Below are 24,047 nucleotides of genomic sequence, written 5' to 3'. Positions count from 1 at the left end.
GGAGGCCATGCAACAGAACATCATTCAGGAATAGTTCTCTAGTGGCGAGGAGGAAGAGGATGACCCTCTGACAACAGCAGAAATTAAGGAGGGCCTAGCACCTAACAAAAATGGCAGCTCTTGTAGAAAATAGAGACCCAGAAAAGTTTTACACAGGTCGTATTCTTGAGCAGTGTTATGACGTGTGCCTGAGTCAGTTCAGGAACAGTTTAAAAACCAGGCAGAAACAAGCTTCCTTGGATAGTTATTTATTAAAGAGACCTTCCATACAAGTAGGCCAAGGGAAGCTCAAAGGGATGAAAAAAGAAAAAAATACAAAAAGTAAAAATTATACAAAATTAGAAAAAGTAAAAAAAAAATTAATTTCATGTTTACCATAAAGTTAAGTGTTAATATTTTCTGTCATTTGTTAATGTGCATCGTAAAGTTAAGTTTTAATATTTTCTGCCATTTATTAATGTGTTTTTTAAATCTAAGTGTTTATGTTTTCTGCCACTTGTTAAATGTTTTCTGTCGTTTGTCATCCTCCTCTGCCGCCCGTCTGTACTGTCTGTTCTAATTATACATTTCATTTACAGGTTATGAATGGTTAGGTTATGTATTGAATGATCCAAACAGTTGTATTTCATTGTGTTTAGTACAGTTTAGCCTTATTATAAAATCTAATGTAGTGTTCTGGTAGGGCTTGGAAAGAATTCTGCAATTCACATGTAAAAGGCGACTCATTATGCGAAAAAATCATGGTAGGAAAGCCCCTTCAAAATAAATTAATTTCATATTGTGAGGCATTAATATATATATATATATATATATATATATATATATATATATATATATATATATATACATAATATATATATATATATATATATATATATATATATATATATATATATATATATATATATATATATATATATATATATACTTATGTATCATTTCCTTTTACCTGGTTGAATAAAAAAAAAAATAAGTTTCAGAGAAAAAAAGTGTTACAATACAGCAAGTCTAATTTTAAAGGAACCCATCAACTTAACACCTCATTTGTTATATCATCTCATCTTTAATGCTTTATTACATCCACACCATAACTATTCGTTTAGAGCAAGCACCAATACCTCTGCATATTTCTGGTGACAATGTTTTTTTTTTACATAAGTTATAAGGTTGGGTCAAGCTGGGTTTGCCAAAAAGATGCCCACAACTAAAATTCTCATTTCTCATCCCTAGATCAGAGGGCAGTTAAATTATCATATTTCAATTTTCATTTCAGAATTATGATAGATTTATATTGATATTTTCACGCTCACCTCAAATCTCAATATAATTGACTTGACATGAAATCTGGCTTACTTTTCAAGAGTTGAATCTCAATGTCTCGTTTTTATCAATCATACTTATCACCATGAAAAATTTATGCTATCAGTTCAAGTAATTTGTATTAATAGTATTTGCACAGAAAAAAATTTAAATTCAAATACATACCTCGAATTAATGAATTGATTCCGAGACGATTAACAAATACATTATCCGTCAAATCTGAATTGGTGAAAAGTTCTGCAATAACATATAAATCAGGCCTCACTTTTCTTGCTGCATCTAGCATGTACTGTGAAAGAAAGGTCAATTGTAAAAGGGTATGCATGTGGCATGTGTAAACACAAAATTAATGGGAATAATATCTTGTGCAGAAAACAAGGAAATTACAGTACAAGAAAAAAATTCTATGGAAATTACTTTTACTTTTAACTCTATCTGCTAAAGATATATCACTAACAGAATGCTTACATAAGAGCTACAATTTCAAACTTTCTTTAGAACAGTTCAGCGTACATCAGCTAACACATTATAAATAATGAAGGTTAAAAACATTCTAATAAGGCAACTAATTAATAAGAAAAGACACCAACTTAAGATATAAATTCCTTCTTACCTCAGCTACATGGATAGGTGTTGAATGACAGTTGTCCAATCGAATACCATGGAAAATTCGGGCTGTGTATTCACAATAGTGTCTCATATGATCCCATAAGAAAGGACAATCTTCAGGTTTGTCACCATACCTGTTAGAATAGGTAAAAAAATAACAAATTTGGAAATAATTTGTATTTTTCCTAACATACAAACCTGGAGCTATTTATAGGGTATTACTTTCGGCAACGCTGAAAACCAGCCAAGACAATTTTAGTGAGGGATAATTACCCCATCGTTAGCGGGAGGGGGTTGGGGTAGACTAGCTACCTCACTCACTCACACCTGTCGGTTGAGTAACCACTTTTGCTTTCTGGCAGGACTTCTACGGGGACAGGGTGGCGGGCCAATTTGTAAAATAGCCCCAGGTTTGTATGTTAGGAAAAATACAAATTATTTCCAAATTTGTTATTTGTTCCGACAGATACAAACCTTCGCTATTTATAGGGTGACTTACTCTTAGGAGGGAGGAAGTTCTACCAACTGGCTTTGGTCATGACCAGGGGTTCCTTCTAATTAATTTTGATCTAATTAGTAGGAACCCTACCCTCGCTAAAATCAAAGCAGTTACAAGGTAACTCACTGATAGCGGCCTGCAGAAGCTTGTGTGAGAGAGACTCGTGGCTTGTCTTCACGTAGGAACTCGAGGATTCTAAGATATATCCAATGTCCTCCCTCAAGAGGTATTGGTGATGTAACAAAGTATTCATTCATACTCAGGATGCACAAGAGAAATTATTCTTACCTGCAGAGGGGTGAGATCAGCTATGCTTCGGTCTTGCGGAGCTATTTCCCCAGTGGGGAAGAAGGAGAAAGAAAGAAGTGAGCCAGATATTCTTTTCATTTACCCTAGACTAACCCGGGTAACCTCAGCCCTCAACCCTCTGCTACTTGTCCATCAAGGAGCCTGAGGCATTAGATCACTTGTTGTGCGGCCACCACAGGACCAATGGAGAAGGTTTCCATGCTCCTGTGGGTTACGTCTTTCAGGTAGTGGGCTGTGAAGGTCATCTGACGCTTCCACACGCCTGCTTGCAATACATGTACCACAGAAAAATTCTTCTTGAACGCCACAGACGTTGCAATGCCTCTGACGTCATGAGCTCTGGGTCGGTTGGACAGAGGAGGATCTGGATATTCGATTACTTTCCTTATCCAGGAGGAAATAAGTATTCCTCGTGACCCTCCTCTTGACCTTCCCCGTGCTGACAAAAAGTGCTCGTCCACGGGGGCGAGCTTTTGCTGTTCTTTTTAAGTAACACCTCAGACTCCCTACTGGACATAGTAACAGTTGGTCTGGATCTTTGGTTACAGAACGAAGACTCTCTATCCGAAATGGGCCGAACCTGGAATCCGGCACACCTGGATTTTGAGTCTTAGCTACAAACTCAGGGACGTAGTTAAGGATTACTTCCCCCCATCTCCTAGAGTGGGAGACATTAGCAGATAGACCATGAAGTTCGCTGACTCTCTTGGCCGAAGCCAGAGCGAGCAGGAACACCATCTTCCATGTGAGGTGGCGATCTGAGGCCTGGCGTAGTGGTTCATAGGGGAAGCCCTTCAGAGACCTGAGGACTCGAACCACGTTCCAAGGGGGAGGTCTTAGCTCTGCCTGGGGACAAGTAAGCTTGTAACTGCGTATGAGCAAAGAAAGTTCCAACAAGGAGGAAATATCGACTCCTTTCTGTCTAAAGGCGAGACTCAAGGCTGAGCGGTAGCCTTTGACTGCCGAGACCGAGAGAAGCATTTCTTTCCGAAGGTATACAAGAAACTCCGCTATAGTTGGAACGGAAGCATCGAGGGGAGAGATACCCCTTCAACGACACCAACCACAGAAAACTGACCACTTCGCCTGGTAGACTGCCTCTGTGGATCTCCTGAGGTGTCCAGCCATTCTTTTCGCAACCGGTTGCGAAAAACCTCTCTGTGTGGGGAGGTGCTGGATAGTCTCCAGGCGTGAAGTCGAAGTGAGGCTACAGCTCTGTGGAAGATGTTGGCATGTGGTTGTTTAAGGAGGTCGTGCTGTGGAGGAAGCTCCCTCGGGATCTCCGTGAGGAGATGCAGAAGGTCCGGGAACCATTCTGCGTGATGCCATAGCGGAGCTATGAGGGTCATTTGCAAGTTGTTGCTTGCTCGTACCGGGTTGAGGACTTTTCTCATCAGACAGAATGGGGGAAACGCGTAAGCGTCCAGGTTTATCCACCGTTGTTGAAAAGCATCTTGCAAAAGAACTTGGGGATCCGGGACTGGGGAGCAGTACAATGGGAGTCTGATATTCAGGGCCGTTGCGAACAGATCCACAGTCGGGGAACCCCACAAAGTCAGGACTTTGTTGGCTATCAGAGGATTCAAAGTCCACTCGGTGCCAACTATCTGAATCGCTCTGCTCAGCTTGTCTGCTAGCACTGAAGCGAGCTGATAGAGTCACCGAGTTGTCCTCTGCCCATCTGAGTATCTCTACTGCAAGATGGCACAGCTGCTGCAAAAAGGTACCACCCTGTTTGCTTAGATAAGCTACTACTGTGGTGTTGTCGCTCATCAGCACCACGGAGTGCCCCGCTAGGACCTGGTGGAACTCTTTGAGGGCCAGAAGGACTGCCCTCATCTCTAAGAGATTTATGTGCTGGTACCTTTCTGATTCGGACCATTAGCCAGAGATGTAATGGTGCAGCATGTGAGCCCCCCCCCCCCCTTCTTTCGATGCATCCGAAAAAAGCATCAATTCCGGGGGAGAGATGAGAAGATCAACTCCTTTGCAGAGGTTCGGCTCCGCCAGCCACCACCTGAGGTCCGACTGTTCCTCTAGCCCTATGCGGACTAGGTGATCCCAGGAATCAGAGTGTTGGTTCCACTGGGATTTTAGTTGCCACTGGAGGGAACTCATCCTGAGGCAACTATTGGGGACCAGTCGGGTCAGGGAAGAGAGGTGACCAAGAAGGCGAAGCTGTGGAGGATTAATTTTAGTTCTATTTTTATTTTTTGTTTGCCAAATCGAGAGAGAGAGAGAGAGAGAGAGAGAGAGAGAGAGAGAGAGAGAGAGAGAGAGAGAGATGGGTAGTTAGTGTACCGATTGTTTGTTGTTAGAAAGACTGTTGGTATAAATGAGATTGTTTGTTTATGTTTTAGTTAGTTTACGACAGTGATGAATGTCTTGGGTGAATGCTTATTTTGATTTTACTGCAGCAAGCGTCAGTACTGTGTGTCATTTGAATTTTGTGTTAAGTTTATGATTAGTTTTAAGTGTAATTATTTTGGTTGTGAATGTTTTTTATGTTAAGCTTATTTTGAATGCAGAATTTTTGGTCTTAGATTTAAGAAATATAGTATTAAGGGTATGGTTTGTTTTCATTTCCCTTCTGTCTAAGAGTCCAGTTGATAACGTAAGGGGAAAGTTTGTGCAGAGGAGACTATTGTCAGCTAAAGTGATTCAAGGGTGTGGGTGTTGTTTTGCAACATCCCACCACATTATTTTGGCACCCGAACAGGGGACTGCCGAGGTGGGATTGGAAGCTGGACTGTTGGACGAAGGACAGAATTAGGATTAAGGAAGAGCAATTAAAGGTATTAAGGGAGGAATTGCACCTGAATAAGGAGTGAGAGGAGAAGTTGTTGCAAGAGAATAAACGGTTAAGGTGTGAGAATGAGGAGATGCATAGGAAACTGAGGGAAATTCAGGGAACTGTAGAGAGAGTGGAAGAGGGTGTTGAGATAAGGATGCGTGAGAATGAGGAACGCATGGAAGCTATGATGGGGCAGGTAATGGGAATGATGAAAATGTACATGGGTGAAGGTGCAGTCGGAGGAGTGTCCTCAGCTTCGGGTAAAGGGTTGATAGTGGAAGAGAAGGCTAAGGTAGGTGATAATGGGAAAGGAAGTGATAGTGATATTAATAGTGATAGTGAAGCTAAAGGGACTAGGTATAGTAAGGATGAACAGAAAGGTGAGAAGAAAGATGAAAGGAAAGGTAAAAGTAATGAGAAGAGGGAAAAGAAGAAAGGTCAGTAAGAGAGTGTGGATGATCGTGAATGGGTGAAAGTGGTAAGTAAGAAAAAGGGTAAGAATGGAATGGTTAAGGATAGGAATTTAAGTGTTGAAGTGGGTTCATTATATTCAAACGAGGAAGAAGGCAACAAGGGAGTAGGCAGTGAAGATAGTGAGAATGAAGTTAAAGTTTGTAAGACAGTGTTTATGAGAGAGGTACCGAGGTGTGAAAGGTTCAATGAGCATAGTAGTAGGGATGTGTATGATTTTTTTAGGGAGTATGAGAGGTATTGTCAGGATAAGTATGGTGATAGTAAGAGAGTTTGGGCTAGGGAGTTAGGAGAATATTTAACTGGGTATTTGTTGACGATGTATGGTGTGATAATGGGTGTAGAGGATGTTGATTATGAAAGTGTGAAAAAGAGAATAATTGAGCAGGTGAAACGTATGAAAGGGAGTGTTAGGTATAAGCGTAAGAATGATTTTGATGAAGCACGGATGGATGTAGGAGAAGCAATATCAATGTATGTATGTAGGTTGGAAACTTTAGCTAAGAAGAAGTATGGGGATGAAGGTATAAATGAGAATAAGGAGTTAATGAGGAAGTTTTTGGCGACCATACCTGAGAATGTGTGTGAATTTATTAATTTGAAACGCAAGGAGAAAATGAGGTGGATGCAAGAGAGCATGACATGGGATGATATACTTGAGATAGTTGAGGATTATGAGTTACATAGGTGCATGAAAGAAAGTAAATCTGTGAGTGCAAGAACTGGAATGGAAGAAAGTGTAATAGAATTTGGTAGTTAGAAGGATGCAATTTTGAGAGGGCCATGGAGGATAGCTGATCAGGTAATAGATAGGAGTGTTAGGGCAAGTAACGGAAGAACCGTGCAAGCAAATGGTGGATTTAGGCAGGGTAATTGGCCCAATAGGGATAGGAGTGTGAGTGCGCATCGAGGTATGTCAGATAGTCGTGTCCGTGATGAAAAGTGTTATAGGTGTGGAAAGGAGGGTCATAAGAAGAATGAATGTAGATGGGCTCTAGGTGCTTGTTTTGGATGTGGTGAGGTAGGGCATAGAATTAGCGAATGCAAGAAAGAGAAAGGGGTAAAATTTTATCGGTGTGGTATGACTGGGCACATAGCGAATGGATGTTGTAGTAATCGTATGAATGTGATTTGTGGTAATTGTGGTAAGGATGATCATTATGCTAGAATGTGCAAGGAGCTGCGGGGTAAGTGTACTGAATGTGGTGTAGATGCGCATGTAGCTAGAGTATGTAGGAAGAAGGGATTAGGTCAGCCAGGATGTTCGGGAAACTAGAGAGTAAGAGGGTTCAGATGGGTGAGTCCTCCTGTGTGTGTGGGAGGGATAGGATCAATGTTCGTGAGAATGGGATGAATAATTGGTTAGAAATGAGTAAGTATGAACCTAGATGCATGAGAAGTTACGGCTAGAAAGTAAACAATTAGTGTTAGTTGAATATAGGAAAAGAGGCGTTTGAAAGTTTTAAGTGAGGAGAAAGTGCAAGGGAAATTTATAGGTATAGGTAGGAATCCGAATATGCATTTCAAGGGTGTAAATGTACAGGTGAGTGTTGAAGATAAATGTATTAATACAGATGAATCATGGCTGAGTATGAATGATACCTATAGTGTGTGTGGTTTTTCCTTAGATGATGTAAAAGAAAGGATGACGAATGTGAGAATGAGAGATAGGAGAATGATAAGTAGCATGAATCTTTTGCTAAAGTTGAGAATGTTTTTGATGAAATGGAGGAACTGTTTACAGAAATGAGTGTAATTTTAGGGCCAGATGAAAACGAGGTAGATAGGATTGTACATGATATATTAGATGATAGGGATTTAGATAGGAATAGTGTTAATGTAGCAAATGATTGTGATAAGGAAGAAATGAATGAGAGAGTGTATGAAGGCCCAGTTACTCGGAGTAGAGGTCCCGTTCCCGACCGCGACTAGGTAATGAAAAAATAATGTAAGTGTTGTGTGAGAAGGATTTGGCAAAGTAAGGGGGGAGGAATGTGGAGGATTAATTTTTGTTTTATTTTTATTTTTCATTTGCCAAATCGAGAGAGAGAGAGAGAGAGAGAGAGAGAGAGAGAGAGAGAGAGAGAGAGAGAGAGAGAGAGATGGGTAGTTAGTGTACCGATTGTTTGTTGTGAGAAAGACTGTTGGTATAAATGAGATTGTTTGTTTATGTTTTAGTTAGTTTACGACAGTGGTGAATGTCTTGGGTGAATGCTTATTTTGATTTGACTGCAGCAAGCATCAGTACTGTGTGTCCTTTGAATGCTGGATTATCATTATTATTTTTTCGACCAGCGGGGATGTGATTAATTATTTTTTTGAGTAAGTACAGTTTTGTTTATATTTATTTGTCGTGATTGTGAATGATAGGAACCATTTATTATTTATCTTTTATTATAGTGCAATAGTTTAGTTAGCCAAGAGTGTTTGTAAGTGTTTTTCTTTTTTTATTCTTTCAGGCCGTAATTCCTCCTTGGTGAGACTTACTCCTTTGAGAGAGATTTTTTTGTGAAATTGATTGATGACGACTTGGCTTGTAATAAGGAACTTGATACGACCACTCTGATTTATACAATTGTTGATGACCCAGACCAAATGAAATTCAGATTGCTGTTGATGATGATGATGCTAATAATAACCACGACCCCAATCAGGGAAGTAGTTGTGGCAAATTGCCACCCAGTGAACTGTTGAATACAGAGCTGTGTTAGTGTGCCGTAAAGACAGTCTGGCTTGTGTGTGGCGATAGTGTTGGTGTCATCATATATAAACATACAAATTTTGGTGTTGGTGTGTGGTGTAATTTTAAGTTTGTTAGGGTTTTTTGGGGGTTTATATGAATGGTAATTTTGGTTATTATATATTATATTATTTTGTGTTAAGTTTATGATTAGTTTTAAGTGTAATTATGTTAAGCTTATTTTGAATGCAGAATTTTTGGTTTTAGTTTTAAGAAATATAGTATTAAGGGTATGGTTTGTTTTCATTTCCCTTCTGTCCAAGAGTCCAGTTGATAATGTAAGGGGAAAGTTTGTGCAGAGGAGACTATTGTCAGTTAGAGTGATTCAAGGGTGTGGGGGTTGTTTTGCAACATCCCGCCACAAAGCAAATACTGCGTCGGGAGCTCTTCCCGACTGAGGAAGACCTGTGCTATTTCCCTCAGTCTCTGGATCCTTTCGTCTGATGGAAACGCTTTGTGCCTTAGGGTATCTAATCGCATGCCTAGGTATACCAGTTCTTGAGAGGGGAGCAGTTGGACTTCTCGAGGTTTACCACGTTCACCAGATCCTGGCAAAACCTTAGAAGCTCATCTCGGTGGCGGAGAATGGCCGACTCCGAGTCTGCCAGAATCAGCCAGTCGTCCAAGTATCTTGGGAGACGGATGCCGACTATGTGAGCCCAAGATGATACTAGGGCGAATACTCTCATGAATACCTGTGATGCTGTGGAAAGACCAAAACACAGCACCCTGAACTGGTAATGCTTCCGATTGAACATGAATCTGAGATTCTTCCTGGAAGACGGGTGAATTGGGATCTGGAAGTATGCGTCCTTCAGATCTAGAGTGCACATGAAGTCCTCGGGTCATCGCTTGTCTGACTGTGTCGGCCGTCTCCATCCTGAAAGGTGTCTATTCGACAAACCTGTTCAGGGCCGAGAGGTCGATGACTGGTCTCCAGTCTCCAGACGCCTTTTTCACAAGAAAGAGTCGACTGTAGAAGCCTGGGGACCCGTCGAGGGCCTCCTGGAGAACGTCCTTCTCCAACATGGACTGGACTTCTGCCCTGAGGGCAAACTCCTGTGCGGATCCTTTCGCACAGGAGTTCAATGGAATTGGCACTCGAGTCAGTGGAGGGAGAGAGAGCGTGAACGGGATACGATACCCTCAACGAATCACCTCGACCGTCCAGGGTTCGGCCCCGTGGTGAAGCCACCTCTGCCAGCGGCTTTGCAGGCATCCCCTCACAGGTGGGCAAATGGGAGGATTGCCTGTCTTATTGGGACCGGCCTCGGCCAGATCTCTTCTTACCCTTTCCTCCACGAGACGACATTTTGCTGTGAAAGGCCTGCTTTGCACCCTTTTTACCCTGCTGTTTTGGGTCTCTAGCCCTTTTCGGCTGCGGGTTTTGCTGCGCTTTCCGCTGGCTGAAAGGGGTAAGGTCTAGCTGTTAAGACCTTTTAGATGAGGGAGTACTGACTGGACTTCCTCCATCTCTCTGCCACCCGTTCGAAATCCTCGGGATGGAACAAAGAATTGCCCTCAAATGGAGCATTTCTCAGACTCGCTACTTCCGCCTGAGGGAGATGTCTATAGAGCTTCCCTATGACGGCATCTCTCCTCTTCAGGATAGTGTTGGCCCAAAGGTTCACTACCTGAAGGGAGAGGAACTCAATGGCTCGAGTGCCAGACAATAGGAAAGTCTCCAAAAACTTCCTGGAGGACTCCCGGTCTTTAGACTGCATCAGTTGTCCTAGGGATCCTAGCCAGAAATCCAGCCACGAAGTAGCCTGCATGGCTTACTTCGCCACCTTTTCCAGGTTTAGGATCTCAGAGGCCGAAAAGGAGACTGGAAGTCCCATAAGTTTCTTGAAGGGGATGGCCTTCGAGAGTGCCTCTATAGAGTGGTCGAGAGGCAGCGTTGGAAGAGATTCCCTGAGGATCTCGTAGTACCTCTTCTGAAACACATACGGAGGAGGTAGGAGCTTGGAGGACGAGTTGGAGTGGAGAGAAGAGGTGGACCCAGTTGCCAGGGACACTGCCTTCTGTTTGGCTCTCTTCAACCCCTTTGACCAGGGCAAAGCTGCACTGGTCCTATGAGGTTTCTGAGTGCCATAGAACTGGTCAAGGACCGTTTCTTTTCCATCTAGTGGGGCTGCCGATGGATCTGGAAGTCCACTGATGGAACGGATGCAGGCTAGAACCTGCCAGAAGGCGTGTTCCGACTCCTTCCTCTAATCCTCTGTAAGCTTAGGGCTAGCGACTGCTAGCAGAGTGTTGTCCTCGAGATCGCTCTGCCCTTCCACATCCGAGCTCTCATCCATAGGAGCCCGGCGTGGGTCGAGGTCGTCAACTGTATAGACTGGGGATAGGGAGACTACCGGGGAGATGCTCGCTTCCGGCTGCCTGGGAGACAGCGAGGAATGAAGCCTGGCCGAGGATTTGGGGATGGTGAACAAATCCTTCGGTTCCCTCCTACGAGGCCGGAGGTCCTCTGTCCCCAAGGGCCTAGAGGACTCCGTCGGCTTATGGGTGGAATGTAAATCCATTGCTGTACGGAGGTAATTCCGTCTGGTCGCAGGTCGTGCCTCCTCAGACACTATCTCGACCGGTAAAGAACGGAAGGAGTCTCCATAGGAAGTAACCCTATCCTCCTTGGGGGGCGAAGGACGAATCCTTTTCCTTTTCCCCCTTTGGCCTGGCCTGTGGCATCTTGAACTGCAGGGGGCTACAATTAGGTTCATGCCTAATCTCCTCCAGAGGTCTTTTGCGAGGGGATGATCATCTCCCCTTGCCTGAAAGACCCGCCTGTGCGGGAACTTCCGACCTCCTCCTAGGATTGGAGGGAGGAGAGGCCCCTGGGAAGAAAGGAGGCAACAAGGGAATCCTAGGTGTATCACCTAAGGACTGGGAGTGGGGAACGACTCCCTTCATGGCTTGGCGCATTACACTGAATAAGGTGCTAAGCCACGGGGGGGTCAAGGGCTCCTGAGAAACTAAGGGGAAGGTCCTTAGGAAAGGACTGCTCCCTGGGTTTAGGAACCTGGGCAGGTTTACTAACCATCTTATCTGATGAAGGCTTCCCTACAGGCAAGATCAGCACAGGCCTACCCTTAGGGATAGGGTCTGGGGTCGGTCGCACAGGCGACTGTTGTCTCTGTTGAGGCCTAAGGGGCTCGAGAGACTGAATGTGAGCGCCAAGATGGTCGTGCTCTCTTGCGCACAGCTTCTTCGCGCTCCTGGAGCGCATGAGGTTGTTCGCGCACCTGGCGCTCATAGGGTTGCTCGCGCGCATGGTGCGCAGTGTGTTGTTCGCGCGTATGGCTCGCAACAGGGTGTTCGCGCGCATGGCGAGCAACAGGATGTTCGTGCATATGGCGCGCCAAAGGATGAACCCGTGTGCCATGATCGCCATTTCGTTTGCGTGCGCCAAGACGGTCGTGCGCACCAAGACGGTCGTGCGCACCAAGACGATCGTGCGCGCCAAGACGGTCGTGCGCGGCAAGACGGTCGTGCGCGCCAAGTCGGTCATGCGCGCCAAGTCGGTCGTGCGCGCCAATTTGGCCGTGAGTGCCAATTTGGCCGTGCGCGCCAACGGAGGTTCAACGTTACCGTTGTTACGAGAACCCGAGGGTTCAGCGTACGCGAAACCCAAAGGTTTCAAGTCGCAGGAGAGCCCGAGGGTTCAGCGTAAGAGAAACCCAAAGGTTTCAAGTCGCGAGACCCCGAGGGTTCAGCGTAAGAGAAACCCAAAGGTTTCAAGTCGCGAGAGCCCGAAGGTTCAGCGCGACAGAGACCCGAAGGACTCCTGCTGTCATGAGAACCCGCAGGATCAACATGACGAGAGCCCAAAGGCTCACGATCACGCCAGCCCAAAGGGTGATCGTCACGAGACCCCGAAGGGTCAACGTGAGGAGAACCAGCATGTTCAACAAGACTTCTCCTCGCAGCACGAGGAGGAGAACGCCCAGGTTGGAGAGGGGTTACCCACCCCTCTACTCTACGTACAACAGACTCCGCCCAGGGGGAGACTGATTAAGGTCAACAGATAAATCCTCCGCAGGGGAGGAAAGTTCGCCCGAAGGAGAACTACGCTTATAACAGGGTTTTCTTTTCGCCATTGGAGGAGAACCTAAAGCGTAAGGAGATTGCCGAAGCACAGAGGCAACCTTCTCTCGTGAACGAGAGATATGTTCTCCCGAAGGGGAAGCTTGCCTTGGAGAGAGCCCTGCCAACGCCCCTGGTGGGTTAGCTAACTCCTCAGCGTCGGAACCAGACCCAAGGTCTGGGAAAGAACAGGCGCTCCCTGGGGGAAGAGAAGGAGCCGACTCACTAGGGGAGCTGCCATCCTCGTCTATCCCACAGGGTTGACCTGGAGTCACAAGCCCTGCGCTACTGCTCGACCGTACCCTGGAAGGGCCTGGTCGAGGATTAGCTTCGGGAAGAGATTTGGGCATAGAGGAAGCAGAAGCCCGCGATTTCTTCGATTTTGAGGAAGACCCCGAAAGCGAAGATTCACGTCTAGACTTCTTATTACGCGCAAACCTCTCCCACTGGGAGGCAGGCCACTCCCTACACTCGGAACAGGTGTTGTCCCGCGAACACTGAGTTCCTCGGCAAGCCGGGCATAAAGGGTGTGGGTCCGTCTCTACGGACGACATGAAGGTGCCATAGCGGCGACCTTCAATCCCTGGAAATGTCCGCATAGCGGAACAACAACCATATACACACCGACACACACAAAAGAAAAAGAAAAAGTAATAAAAGTCAAGGCAGTTTGTTTAACGGAGCCAAAAGTAAAAGTGGTTACTCAACTGACAGGTGTGAGTGAGCGGGGTAGCTATTCTACCCCAACCCCCTCCCGCTAACTAGCGGATGGGGTAATTATCCCTCACTAAAATTGTCTTGGCTGATTTTCAGCGTTGCCAAAAGTAATACCCTATAAATACCGAAGGTTTGTATCTGTGTCGGAACAAATACAATATTCTATGCTTTAAATGTTCTGAAAAAAAGAACCTTGGATATCTTAGACAAATGTCTTCACTCCTGAATGACTAAATATTGTACCACAAAATAATGATTTCTATCAATATAGGGAAACGTCAGCCCTAATTAATCAATCTGTTGAGGTACATTGCTTTTTTGGGTTCAAGCTTTTTACTTGGGATATTTACTGTGAGTGATATACCAGAGAATTTTACCTGTAGAGGTATCACAGGGTTATGACCCCGTAACAAATATCCCAAAAGATATCGTGTATGCAACAGGAACTTGTTTAAAACAACCACGGCTATCCTTCCCTGAATAGAGTTAACCTTGTCTTGAAGGATATGGGATAGGATTGGATATGTGGGTGAGCCGTTATAACTCCGATCCCAGTGTGTTATGTAAATACGGTCGCTGGTTCTCCATTCCTTCCAGCAACCGCCATATTGTTGCACGCTTGGGAGTTTCTCTTCATTGTTTTTCAAAGTTTTCAGTACTTTTGGGACATATATGCTTCTGCTTCTTCATCATCGGTTGAGTTGAGTACTATCTTTCTTTTTGTGGAGAATTTCGCATCTCCCAATTGTATTTTTAGCGATGCGACTGTTCCCAGGAGAGCATGCAGGGAGCACGGCCTTGTAACTGCAACTAATAAGCATGAGCCTAAAAAGTTGATCGACTCTAACATCTGAGGAAAAGATCTTTTTCCCCAAAAGGTGGTAAAAGAAGTCATAGACAGGGCAGCTCATGAAAACAAGAGCCTTATGCAGAAATGGGGCATGTCCTCTAAGAGGGAATTCACCCCTGGCAAAGGACCCCAGTCCAAAGGCAAAAAACCTAGGAGACCCTTTAAGGGCAAGAAGTCATTTTCTGATGTGACTGCCACAGTTGCTTCTATCCCCCAGACAGTGTAAACTGTTCCCCAGCAGTACGTTACATATTCCCCAGCTTTCAATCCCATTTATGAGTGGGTCACTAGCCCTTTTCACCCCGTTGGAGCTCAGGGGAAAAGTACAAGTGGAAAAGAAAAGTATGGAAGAGGTGGACACTCTAAGGGCCAAGGAAACTGAGGCAGATCCCATAAGTGAGCTGATTCTTTAAAACAACAATGAGGAGCTTTCGGTAGGAGGAAGACTCCACAGCTTCAAAAATCAATGGAAGTTCGATCCTTGGCCGCATAGCATAGTCATAAGATGACTTGGCTAGAAATGGAGACAGATACCACCCCGGTTCAAGAGGTTCTTCCAACCCACAACACCACTCCGGGAAGAATATGTACAGGATCTCCTCCAAAAGGGAGTTACCCATTGTACAAAATCCATTAACTTTCAAGGACGGCTATTTTGCTTGCCAAAGAAAGATTCAAACACTCTTTGAACTATTCTGGACTTGTCCCCTCTAAACAAGTGCATTCAGAATGACAAGTTCCAGATGCTAACTATCTCACAAATACGGGACCCTAGTACTCCATGGGGTCTACACCATCTCCATAGATCTTACCGATGCTTATTGGCATCTTCCAATAGGTTGGCACTTCTCCCCCTACCTTGGTTTCAGACTGGCAAGAAAGGCCTACATATTCAAAGCTATGACCTTTGGGCTCAATAAAGCTTCAAGGATTTTCACAAAACTCGTCGAGACCATTGTCCAACAACTCAGGGACTAAGGTCTTCAGGAGCTGGTATACCTCGACGATTGGTTAGTGTGGGCTGCAACGAAGCAGCTCTGGAAGTTATGAAGTTTCTTCAATACCTGGGCTTCCAGATCAACCTCGAGAAGTCCAGGTTAACTCCAGCTCAGCAATTCCAGTGGCTAGGTCTGCACTGTATTTTGACGTCACATATCCTTTCCCTACCTCCGGGCAAGAGAAAGAAAATCACAAGCTTAGTCAGCTGTCTGCTTCATTCGAAGACGATCACCAAACGTCATCAGGAACGATTCTTGGATTCACTACAATTTGCACCGGTTACAAATACCATCCTGAAAGCAAGACTCAAGGATGCCATCAGAGTCTGGAGAAGAAAGGCATAAAATGCTCCAAGAGATAATTGCCATAAAACCTTGGTTCCGCTGTGCAAACAGCTCAGACCGCCAAGAGTCTATCGACATGCGTTCCTTGAAGTTCCCACCTTCGTCGGTGACAATCCACATGGATGCCTTGGACAAGAGTTGGGGAGGTCATACCTCTGCTAAGAAGATACAGGTCAGTGGTCAGTCGCATTTCAACAGTTCCATATCAATATTTTGGAAGTGATGGCAGTGTTTCTTTCTCTGAAGAAATTGAACCTGAAGTGGAAATCACACATCAGGTTAGTCCTCGACAGCAAGACTGTAGTCCACTGCCTCAACAGACAGGGTTCAGGATCTCAGCAGACCAATCACATGATTCTGGTCATTCTCTCCTTATCGAAGAGGAGAAACTGGCATCTCTCAGCAGTTCATTTAGAAGAGGTTTGCAATGAGACAGCAGATGCCCTTTCAAGATTCAAGGCTCTGCAAACAGAATGGTCCCTGGGCAAAAAAATAATTTTCTTTCATTCTAGAGCAAGTCCCAAAACTGCAAGTCAATCTCTTTGTAATGAGCTTCAACAAGAAGCTTCCCCGTTACGTAGCACCGAATCTAGACCTAGAAGTAGTGGGGATAGATGCAATGTCACTGGATTGGAATCAGTGGACTCACATTTATCTCTTTCCATCGTTCCATCTCCTCAAGAAGATTCTTGCCAAAGTACAAACCTTCAAGGAAACAGCTGTCCTAGTGTCCCACAATTAACCAAAGAGCAATTGGTACCCTTTTGTTCTAGAACTCAAACCTCGTCAGATCCCTCTGCCAACACCAGTGCTGTCTCAAACCATTCAACAGGAGACTGTCTTCACTTCCTCCTGGATAGCGAAGCACCTTCAACTCATGATTTTCTCATCCTTGCTGCTAATAGAAAATACAGAGTTTCAAAGGACAGGATGAGTTTTGAAGGACAGCATTGAATTCATAGAAGAATACAAGTCCTCAACTACAAAGAGACCATATATGTCCTCATGGAAGAAATGGGTGGAGTTTGTTAAGAAACACAAGCCCGCTTCTATTACAATGGACTTCGGCTTATCATTCTTTATCTCACTCCATAAACAAGGTCCGGCCTATACAACTACTTCCTCATGTAAATTGACCCTAACAAGACCTATCACTTATGTTTTTGACATAGAGCTTAACAACGAATTGTTCAACAAGATCCCTGAGGCTTGTGTTAAACAAACCGAATGCTCTACCCACATCTATTTTGTGGTCTTTAGACGAAGTCTTGCACTTAGCCTCCTCCATAGATAACCATTCTGCTCTATTGAAGGATATTAATAAAAAAAACAATCTTTTTACTGGTGCTAGAGTCAGCAAGATTGTGTTACTCTCAAGGGATGATGGCCACATTGAATTCTTGGAGTCAGGAGAAGTTAATTTATATCCAGATCCTGCATTCCTGGCTAAAAATTAGCTCCCCATGAAATGTTGGGAGCCTTTGCAAATCATCCCTCTAAAGGAAGATCCTTTTTTATGCCCTGTGGAAGGCATTAAAGCTTACCTGTCAAAGAGTGAAGCTTTTAAAGGTGGTCAACTTCTTAAAGGGGATACAAAACGATCTAATCCATCCTTGAACAACTGAGGTCCAAACTCGCCCATTTCATCAGAAAGTCTGACCCGGACAGTATTCCAGTGGTTCATGGTTCTAGAAAAGTTACCTCTTCCTTAATCTTTTTCTAGTATATGTCCTTCGAAGGATTACAAGCCTATACTGGGTGGAAGTGTTCAAGAGTGTTTTTCAAACATTATTTGTGACAGCTGGAAGAGATTAAACTCTTTGTCATGGTAGCTGGTAGTGTAATCATACCAGCTTATCAGTTTTGTGGATGGACTCTTATGGACTGTATATTATGGGACTCATACATTATAGATAGTGCAGGTTAAATGTTCTTTGCAATGTGTGATAAACTAAGTTTATTTTGAATTGAAGAGTCTAAGGTGACATTATTTATTCTGTACGGAATGTTTTTTTTTTTTATTTTTCTATTCCCTACGGTGTTAATGGGATAAACATCTCTTGCTTTTATGCAAACATTATGTAAGTATTGTTAAACCAATTTTTTACATTTATTTGCCTTTGGAAATAATAAAGGATTCTATGTATACCTTAAAATTTTTAACCTCCTACTACAGACTATTTTCTTAGTCAGTAAGAGTTCATATGAATGTACATTCGTTACAGTTTGTGGGGGTGTGATGACGACTATTTTATCCTAATACAGTTTGGAAAAAAAAAAAAAACTGTCAGAGGCCACTCATAGAGTGAATCGGTATTCCCAAATAAATACTTAGGGAATGGTAACACAATCCATCATTTAATGATGGTTATGGTAAAATTTTAAATCTCCTTTCTTTAAAGAGGTTGACTTATAAGAACACTTATATGGTTAAAACTCCAATATGCCACAACTGAGAATTTTCAATTCTATGGTACACTTCCATTAGGACGACATGGCTCAAGGGCCCCCCCCCCACCCCCCCCCCCCCACAAAAAAAAAAAAAAAGAGATAAATCTATTTTTGGGCGAGATAGCCATGTCGTCCAGATGGACCTGCCCGTTACTTTTCATCCCCTCCCAATTCTCAGTGTGAGGCCCTCTCGCATACAAATGGCTACTGCTGGAATACGCGAACCAGCGACCGTGTCTACATAACACACTGGGATCAGAGTTTTATCGGCTCCACCATGTATCTAATCCTATCCCATATCCTTTGAGACAAGGTTAACTCTATTCGGAAAAGGATAGCCGAGGTTATTTTAAACATGTCCCTGTTACATACATGATATCTTTCGGGATATTCGTTCCAGGGGTCGTAACACCGTGATACTTCTACAGGTAAAATTCTCTTGTATATCACTCACGGTGAATATCCTAAGTAGAAACCTGCCTAAAAGGAACTGTCATCGGGACAACATGGCTATCTCACCCAAAAATAGATTTTTCCTATTTCAAAATCCCTTTTTTTGGTATTGATTTAACCCTAATGAATTTATAGAATCATCATCCTCTTGTTTGAATAGCTGCTTGGCTTCGCTACAGAGCACAGAGGACCAGTAAAGTGTACAATACCAATCAGATAATTGATTCCATAAATAACAAAAAATAACTTCAATTTGGAGCACAGTAAAACCTCTAAATTGTTCCAAATAACTACAGTAGTTAGATAGGAAAAACTTGCTTTTATTTCCAAGTCATCAGGTCTTTTCCATGAAGTACAAGAAAATCAGCTCATATCTAAGATTCCTCCCTCAATCTGTATTAACATCTTGATTACTCAATAGACATATTGCATTAAAAAGATAGAGATAAAACTTTAAATTCATACCACAAACTTAGTTATATTGTAAAGCTGCTTTAACTCTGACCTAAAGGTTATAGAAATCAATTTCCTTAACAAAAGTAAGATGATCTTAAAGTTAATTTTATGCACAGCAATAAAGAGGGCAAAACATTTTTGGGCAACTGAGTTTGCACTGCTGTTCTCTTCGGGTTTATGATGAGATCTCACATCATATACAAAACATCACCTTCCCCATCCTTACCCCTGTATTTATATAAAGCAGAAATAACAAAAGGCCATACTAATGCTATCATCCATACCCAGAACTTGGTATTTATTTGTCACAAATCTAATAACTGGTTTGGTCAATGGAACAACTCTGATTCTGAAAGCTGGATGGCACTGGTCTTGAGAGACCAATGATAATTCAGCGGATTGACATATTCTTGTGAGGGTTACTTCATCCAAGCCTATATAAAAATGCCATCAATACTGATGATGGCTACCCAAATTTTTAAAAAGATCATGTTAAAAGGGTATGTATAACTATGATTATCTTCTTATGAAGATGATTAATTGCTAGTATGGTGACTCCATCTCAATATGTCAGAACAATTCCTTCAGGTCCAATTCCTTATTGTGTATGATTTTTATCCCTTGACAGGAGAAATACACTCCTTTCCCTCTCATTTAAACTCTGATCAAATATGGAATAATGTCTGATGTAGGGTGAAGAGAGTTCAAATGACATTGTTTAAAGATAATTAGCCAGATTAAAGGTATTGATCCCTACATCTTATCTGAGAGGTTTGAAAAGTGTACCAGCTGTTTCATGTGTGGACACTTTCTGTAGGAGAATCACTGGACAGTCAAAAACTAAATATACAGTGCCTGGACACTATTAGGATACTGGCTCAAGTGGGGGGAAATGCAGGAGCCTGGGATGCATCAGAGGTTTTATACAAAGAGCTACCAGAATAAACCTGGCCAAATAACATTCCTGTAAGGTAACAGCTATGTAGTTTCATTACTTTTAGCCCTTAAGATGATAAAACTATGAGTCAGCACACATTGAGAGAAATATTTCATCTCTTTTTTTACTGATTCATGAAGGTATCTATCCTCTTTGTAAATTGAATCCATGAAGGCTTACAGATACTTAAAGCTTCCTGATCATGGCAGTTTCCCAAGTCTATGATAGCTATCTGCTTAGCCTATTGAACACAGTAGAGCCTTATCGGTTTGTGCTATCTTATAATAATTCTGCTTCGCTTACATCACCTTCAGAATTAGAATGAAGGTTACCTTCTCAGCTAGCATCCATCAATTCTGTCTTGTAGTCTCTCTGATTTGCTGCTTACTGTCTTTCTGAAGACAGTAATGATTTCCTATCCTGCATCCTGATTCTCCAAGAACATGGACAGTTCTCAAACACCATGAGATTCAATGTTTCTATAAAAATCATTTTTCTATTATTATTATTATTATTATTACTTGCTAAGCTAAAACCCTATTTGGAAAAGCAGAATGCTATATGCCCCGGGGCTCCAACAGAGAAAATAGCCCAGTGAGGAAAGGAAACCAGGAAAAAGAAAATATTTTAAGAACAGTAACATGAAAATAAATAGGCTATCACCTACATAAACTATAGAAATTTTAACAAAACAAGAGGAAGAGGAATAAGATAGAATGGTGTTCCCGAGTGTACCCTCAAGCAAGAGAACTTTAACCCAAGACATTGGAAGACCATGGTACAGAGGCTATGACACTACCCAAGGCCAGAAAACAATGGTTTGATTTTGGAGAGTCCTCCTAAAAGAGCTGCTTACAATATCTAAAGAGTCTCTTCTATCCTTACCTAAAAGGAAAGTGGCCACTGGACAATGATAGTGCAGTAAACACTTGGGTGAAGAATAATTGTTTAGTAATCTCAGTGCTGTCAGGTGTATGAGGACAGAGGAGAATCTGTAAAAAATAGGCCAGACTATTTGGTGTATGTGTAGGCAAAGGGAAAGTGAACTGTAACCAGAGAGTAGGATCCAATGTAGCACTGTCTGGCCAGTCAAAGGACCCCCTAACTCTCTAGTGGTAGTATCTCAACGGGTGGCTTCTTGCCAACTTCTTGAAAATAGGGAGTCCTCAATCATCTATAGACGCATCTGTACACAAAAGTAGTGTACCACCCGTGTGTCACACGATCGTACATAGTAACAACATTTCTCTTTTTTGTATATATTATCCTTTGTATCTTCGCTCTCCCCTCGCACTGACAGCAACTTGTATTAACCTGTCTGCCTATTCATTGTTAACTGTTAACAGAACCGGTTGCCGGTTTGACAAGAAATAGCATGTTTGTATTTTGTGACCTTCTTACCAGGACCTAGAGTGAATATATACTTGACGTGTCTGTAATAAAGTTACTCAGTTGCATTCATTTCGCCTTTGACTCACAACCTACTCTTCACCCATCACATTGGTGACCCCAGAGGTCGACTGGAAAACACTTTTGAAAGTAGTGTTGACAGGGACTCAGTGGTTTAAGAAGTCAGCTTTTACCAGGCTTTATATAAAACAAACCTGCTTTTATTAGAAATTTACAGGGCATCAAGTTCTGTGGTAACTTAGAGAGATATGCTGTACTGTAAAAATGAATTTACTGTTAAATCATTTGATCAAACTTAATTTAAGTTATATCTTTATTTGTGTCAATGAGAAAGTTCAGTTTTATTTATTATATTGTGTAAGACTTTAGCTTTAAAAGGTAGATAGTAGGTAAAGGTTTGGAATCCAATCCGGAAACTTAAGTGATAACAAGTTTACTTGGGGTTAGGATTAGTTACCTGTTAAATGAGCCTCGAGTGATTGATAAATCTATTAATCTAGATTATTACTTTCTATTCTCTTTCCTTCTCTATCCCATCTCCATCAGAATAAGTAAATCAGCAATATGAACATCAAGGGGCTTCCATGCTTCTAAGCTCTGACATCATGTCAGATGTAAGGATGGAAATCTTTTTCAACAGGGTAGTTATTGGTAAGAATTTAATTAATACCTTTTTAAAAGACAAAAGACTTCCTAATTGGGATAGTAAAATTTCAAGCCTTGATAACGACCTCAAAACACCCATAAATCGACTATCAAGCAAAATTATTACTGTATTACAGTAAATTTTTACCCAGCACTTTATATATCAGATGTTACATAAATATTTTATACCACATTTACTTGGGGCTATTTTGATTAATTTCATTGGAAATGTGTTTACATTACCACGATGATGTAATACAGTGAAGCCATTAGGTTTCTGGTGAGTAGCCTATGACGGGTAAGTTTATATGTCCATTTTGAGTTTTCAGTTAATTGATAGTTCATCTAGCCTACTTCGCCACAACAGGAATTGGCCTTCAAACTAAATGGAAATGTATCTGTAAGAAATTGTCATGGAACTTATGATGCCAGTCTATTAGATAATGTATGTAAGGAGCTTAATTTAAAAAAAAATTATAATTGTGTTATTAAATACGCAAGTTATAGCAAATCATGAGAGAGAGAGAGAGAGAGAGAGAGAGAGAGAGAGAGAGAGAGAGAGAGAGAGAGAGAGAGAGAGAAACTGGTTGTGCAATCACTAACCGCGAGTGATTACATTGATAGGATATGTTATGGTGAATTTGTTTTTTTTTTATTACTGTTTTATCATCATCATTATTATAAGAAATTTAATGCACAGTATCGTTATTACTGGATTATTGTACATTATGTTCTAGAATACAGTATTTTATATTGAACAGTATGGTGTTGTACTGCACGGTAAATGTCACGTATACCTTGTTTGTGAATCTCTGTTTGAGGTCATGTGAATGACCTCAGTTCGCTGGCTCGCTTGGGAATGTGTGCTTTCTCAGCTTCCACTGGCGACAAGAGTCTAACTATATGTCAAATTGCAAACGAAGAGTTTTTTCTGTGTTCTCCTTGTTTTCGCAGATTCCTTGGGGGGAGGGGGGGGGGGGGCAACGGCTCAGGAGAGCGAAGGACTACCGGATGGATCCGGATTGCCATAACGAATACGACCATATTTGGTCTTCTTCTCAGGAAACCATGGGGTCACGCCCAGCGACGCCCGCGGCCTATGAATCAGTCGGTTCTGAGAGCTCAGGAGGAGAAGATAAGCTTTTTCTGTAGTCACGTTGTTACCAAGATCAATACTCTGATATTTTGTACTTAGAATTTTTACTCTGATATTGTTGGACTTAAAAATTTTACAGAGAAGTGAAGAAACTGTATTAAAAGTAAAGTAAGAATTCCTTCGTTCCCTGACCGTTGTTCGCCCAAGAATAATTGTATTTAACCACTGTTTGATAAAGAGCACTTATGCTATGAATTAGACTGATAATTGCATAGACTTTCAAGTAACTTAAGTGTGCTTAGAGTTCTGTAAAAACTTCTTAATGATGTACATATTGTCAGATACAGATTAGAGTCTGTCTCACTCCGCCTCTTGAACTTTACTTTATTTTGAATTATAATTGTTAAGAACAGTGACATAAAGTACAAACATAATTTGCGTAACTAACCTAGGTAAGCTTTTAGACGAAAGAGAGAGAGAGAGAGAGAGAGAGAGAGAGAGAGAGAGAGAGAGAGAGAGAGAGAGAGAGAGAGAGAGAGAGAGAGAGAGAGGTGGGGATATTATGAGCACAAGTGTAAAATTGTAAGGAACTGTAACATTTATCATAGTACATTGCAGTGATGTAGTGTATTATTGGCACACATTTAAAATAAAGTAACTATTATAGTTGCTAAAGATGCATTTAAAAGTAATAAAGCATAAAAATTATTTAACATCCACAGAATTTAGTATTTCTTATCATCCATGGATTTCTTTATTCAGATTCGGATGTTACGCTCGAATGCAATACCAGCAGATAAGGGGGCAAAGAAAATAAGAGCTACAAAAAAGTGAAAAGTCATACTGTACCAGTGAAATAAG

General features: G+C 42.2%; 1 protein-coding gene across 1 annotated transcript in view; it reads right to left on the bottom strand.

Moving 5' to 3' along the window:
• The window catches only part of LOC137640089 (glycogen debranching enzyme), a 225,451-nt gene that overhangs the window by 113,148 nt on the left and 88,256 nt on the right, over positions 1-24,047 (bottom strand). The window contains 2 exon segments of the mRNA XM_068372548.1: positions 1,486-1,609; positions 1,934-2,063. Coding sequence (XP_068228649.1) covers positions 1,486-1,609; positions 1,934-2,063 — 254 coding nt within the window.

Source organism: Palaemon carinicauda, chromosome 4, assembly GCF_036898095.1.
Source record: "Palaemon carinicauda isolate YSFRI2023 chromosome 4, ASM3689809v2, whole genome shotgun sequence".
NCBI lineage: Eukaryota > Metazoa > Arthropoda > Malacostraca > Decapoda > Palaemonidae > Palaemon > Palaemon carinicauda.
The sequence above is the reverse complement of the archived record's forward strand: the minus strand, read 5'-3'. Positions and strand labels throughout refer to the sequence as shown.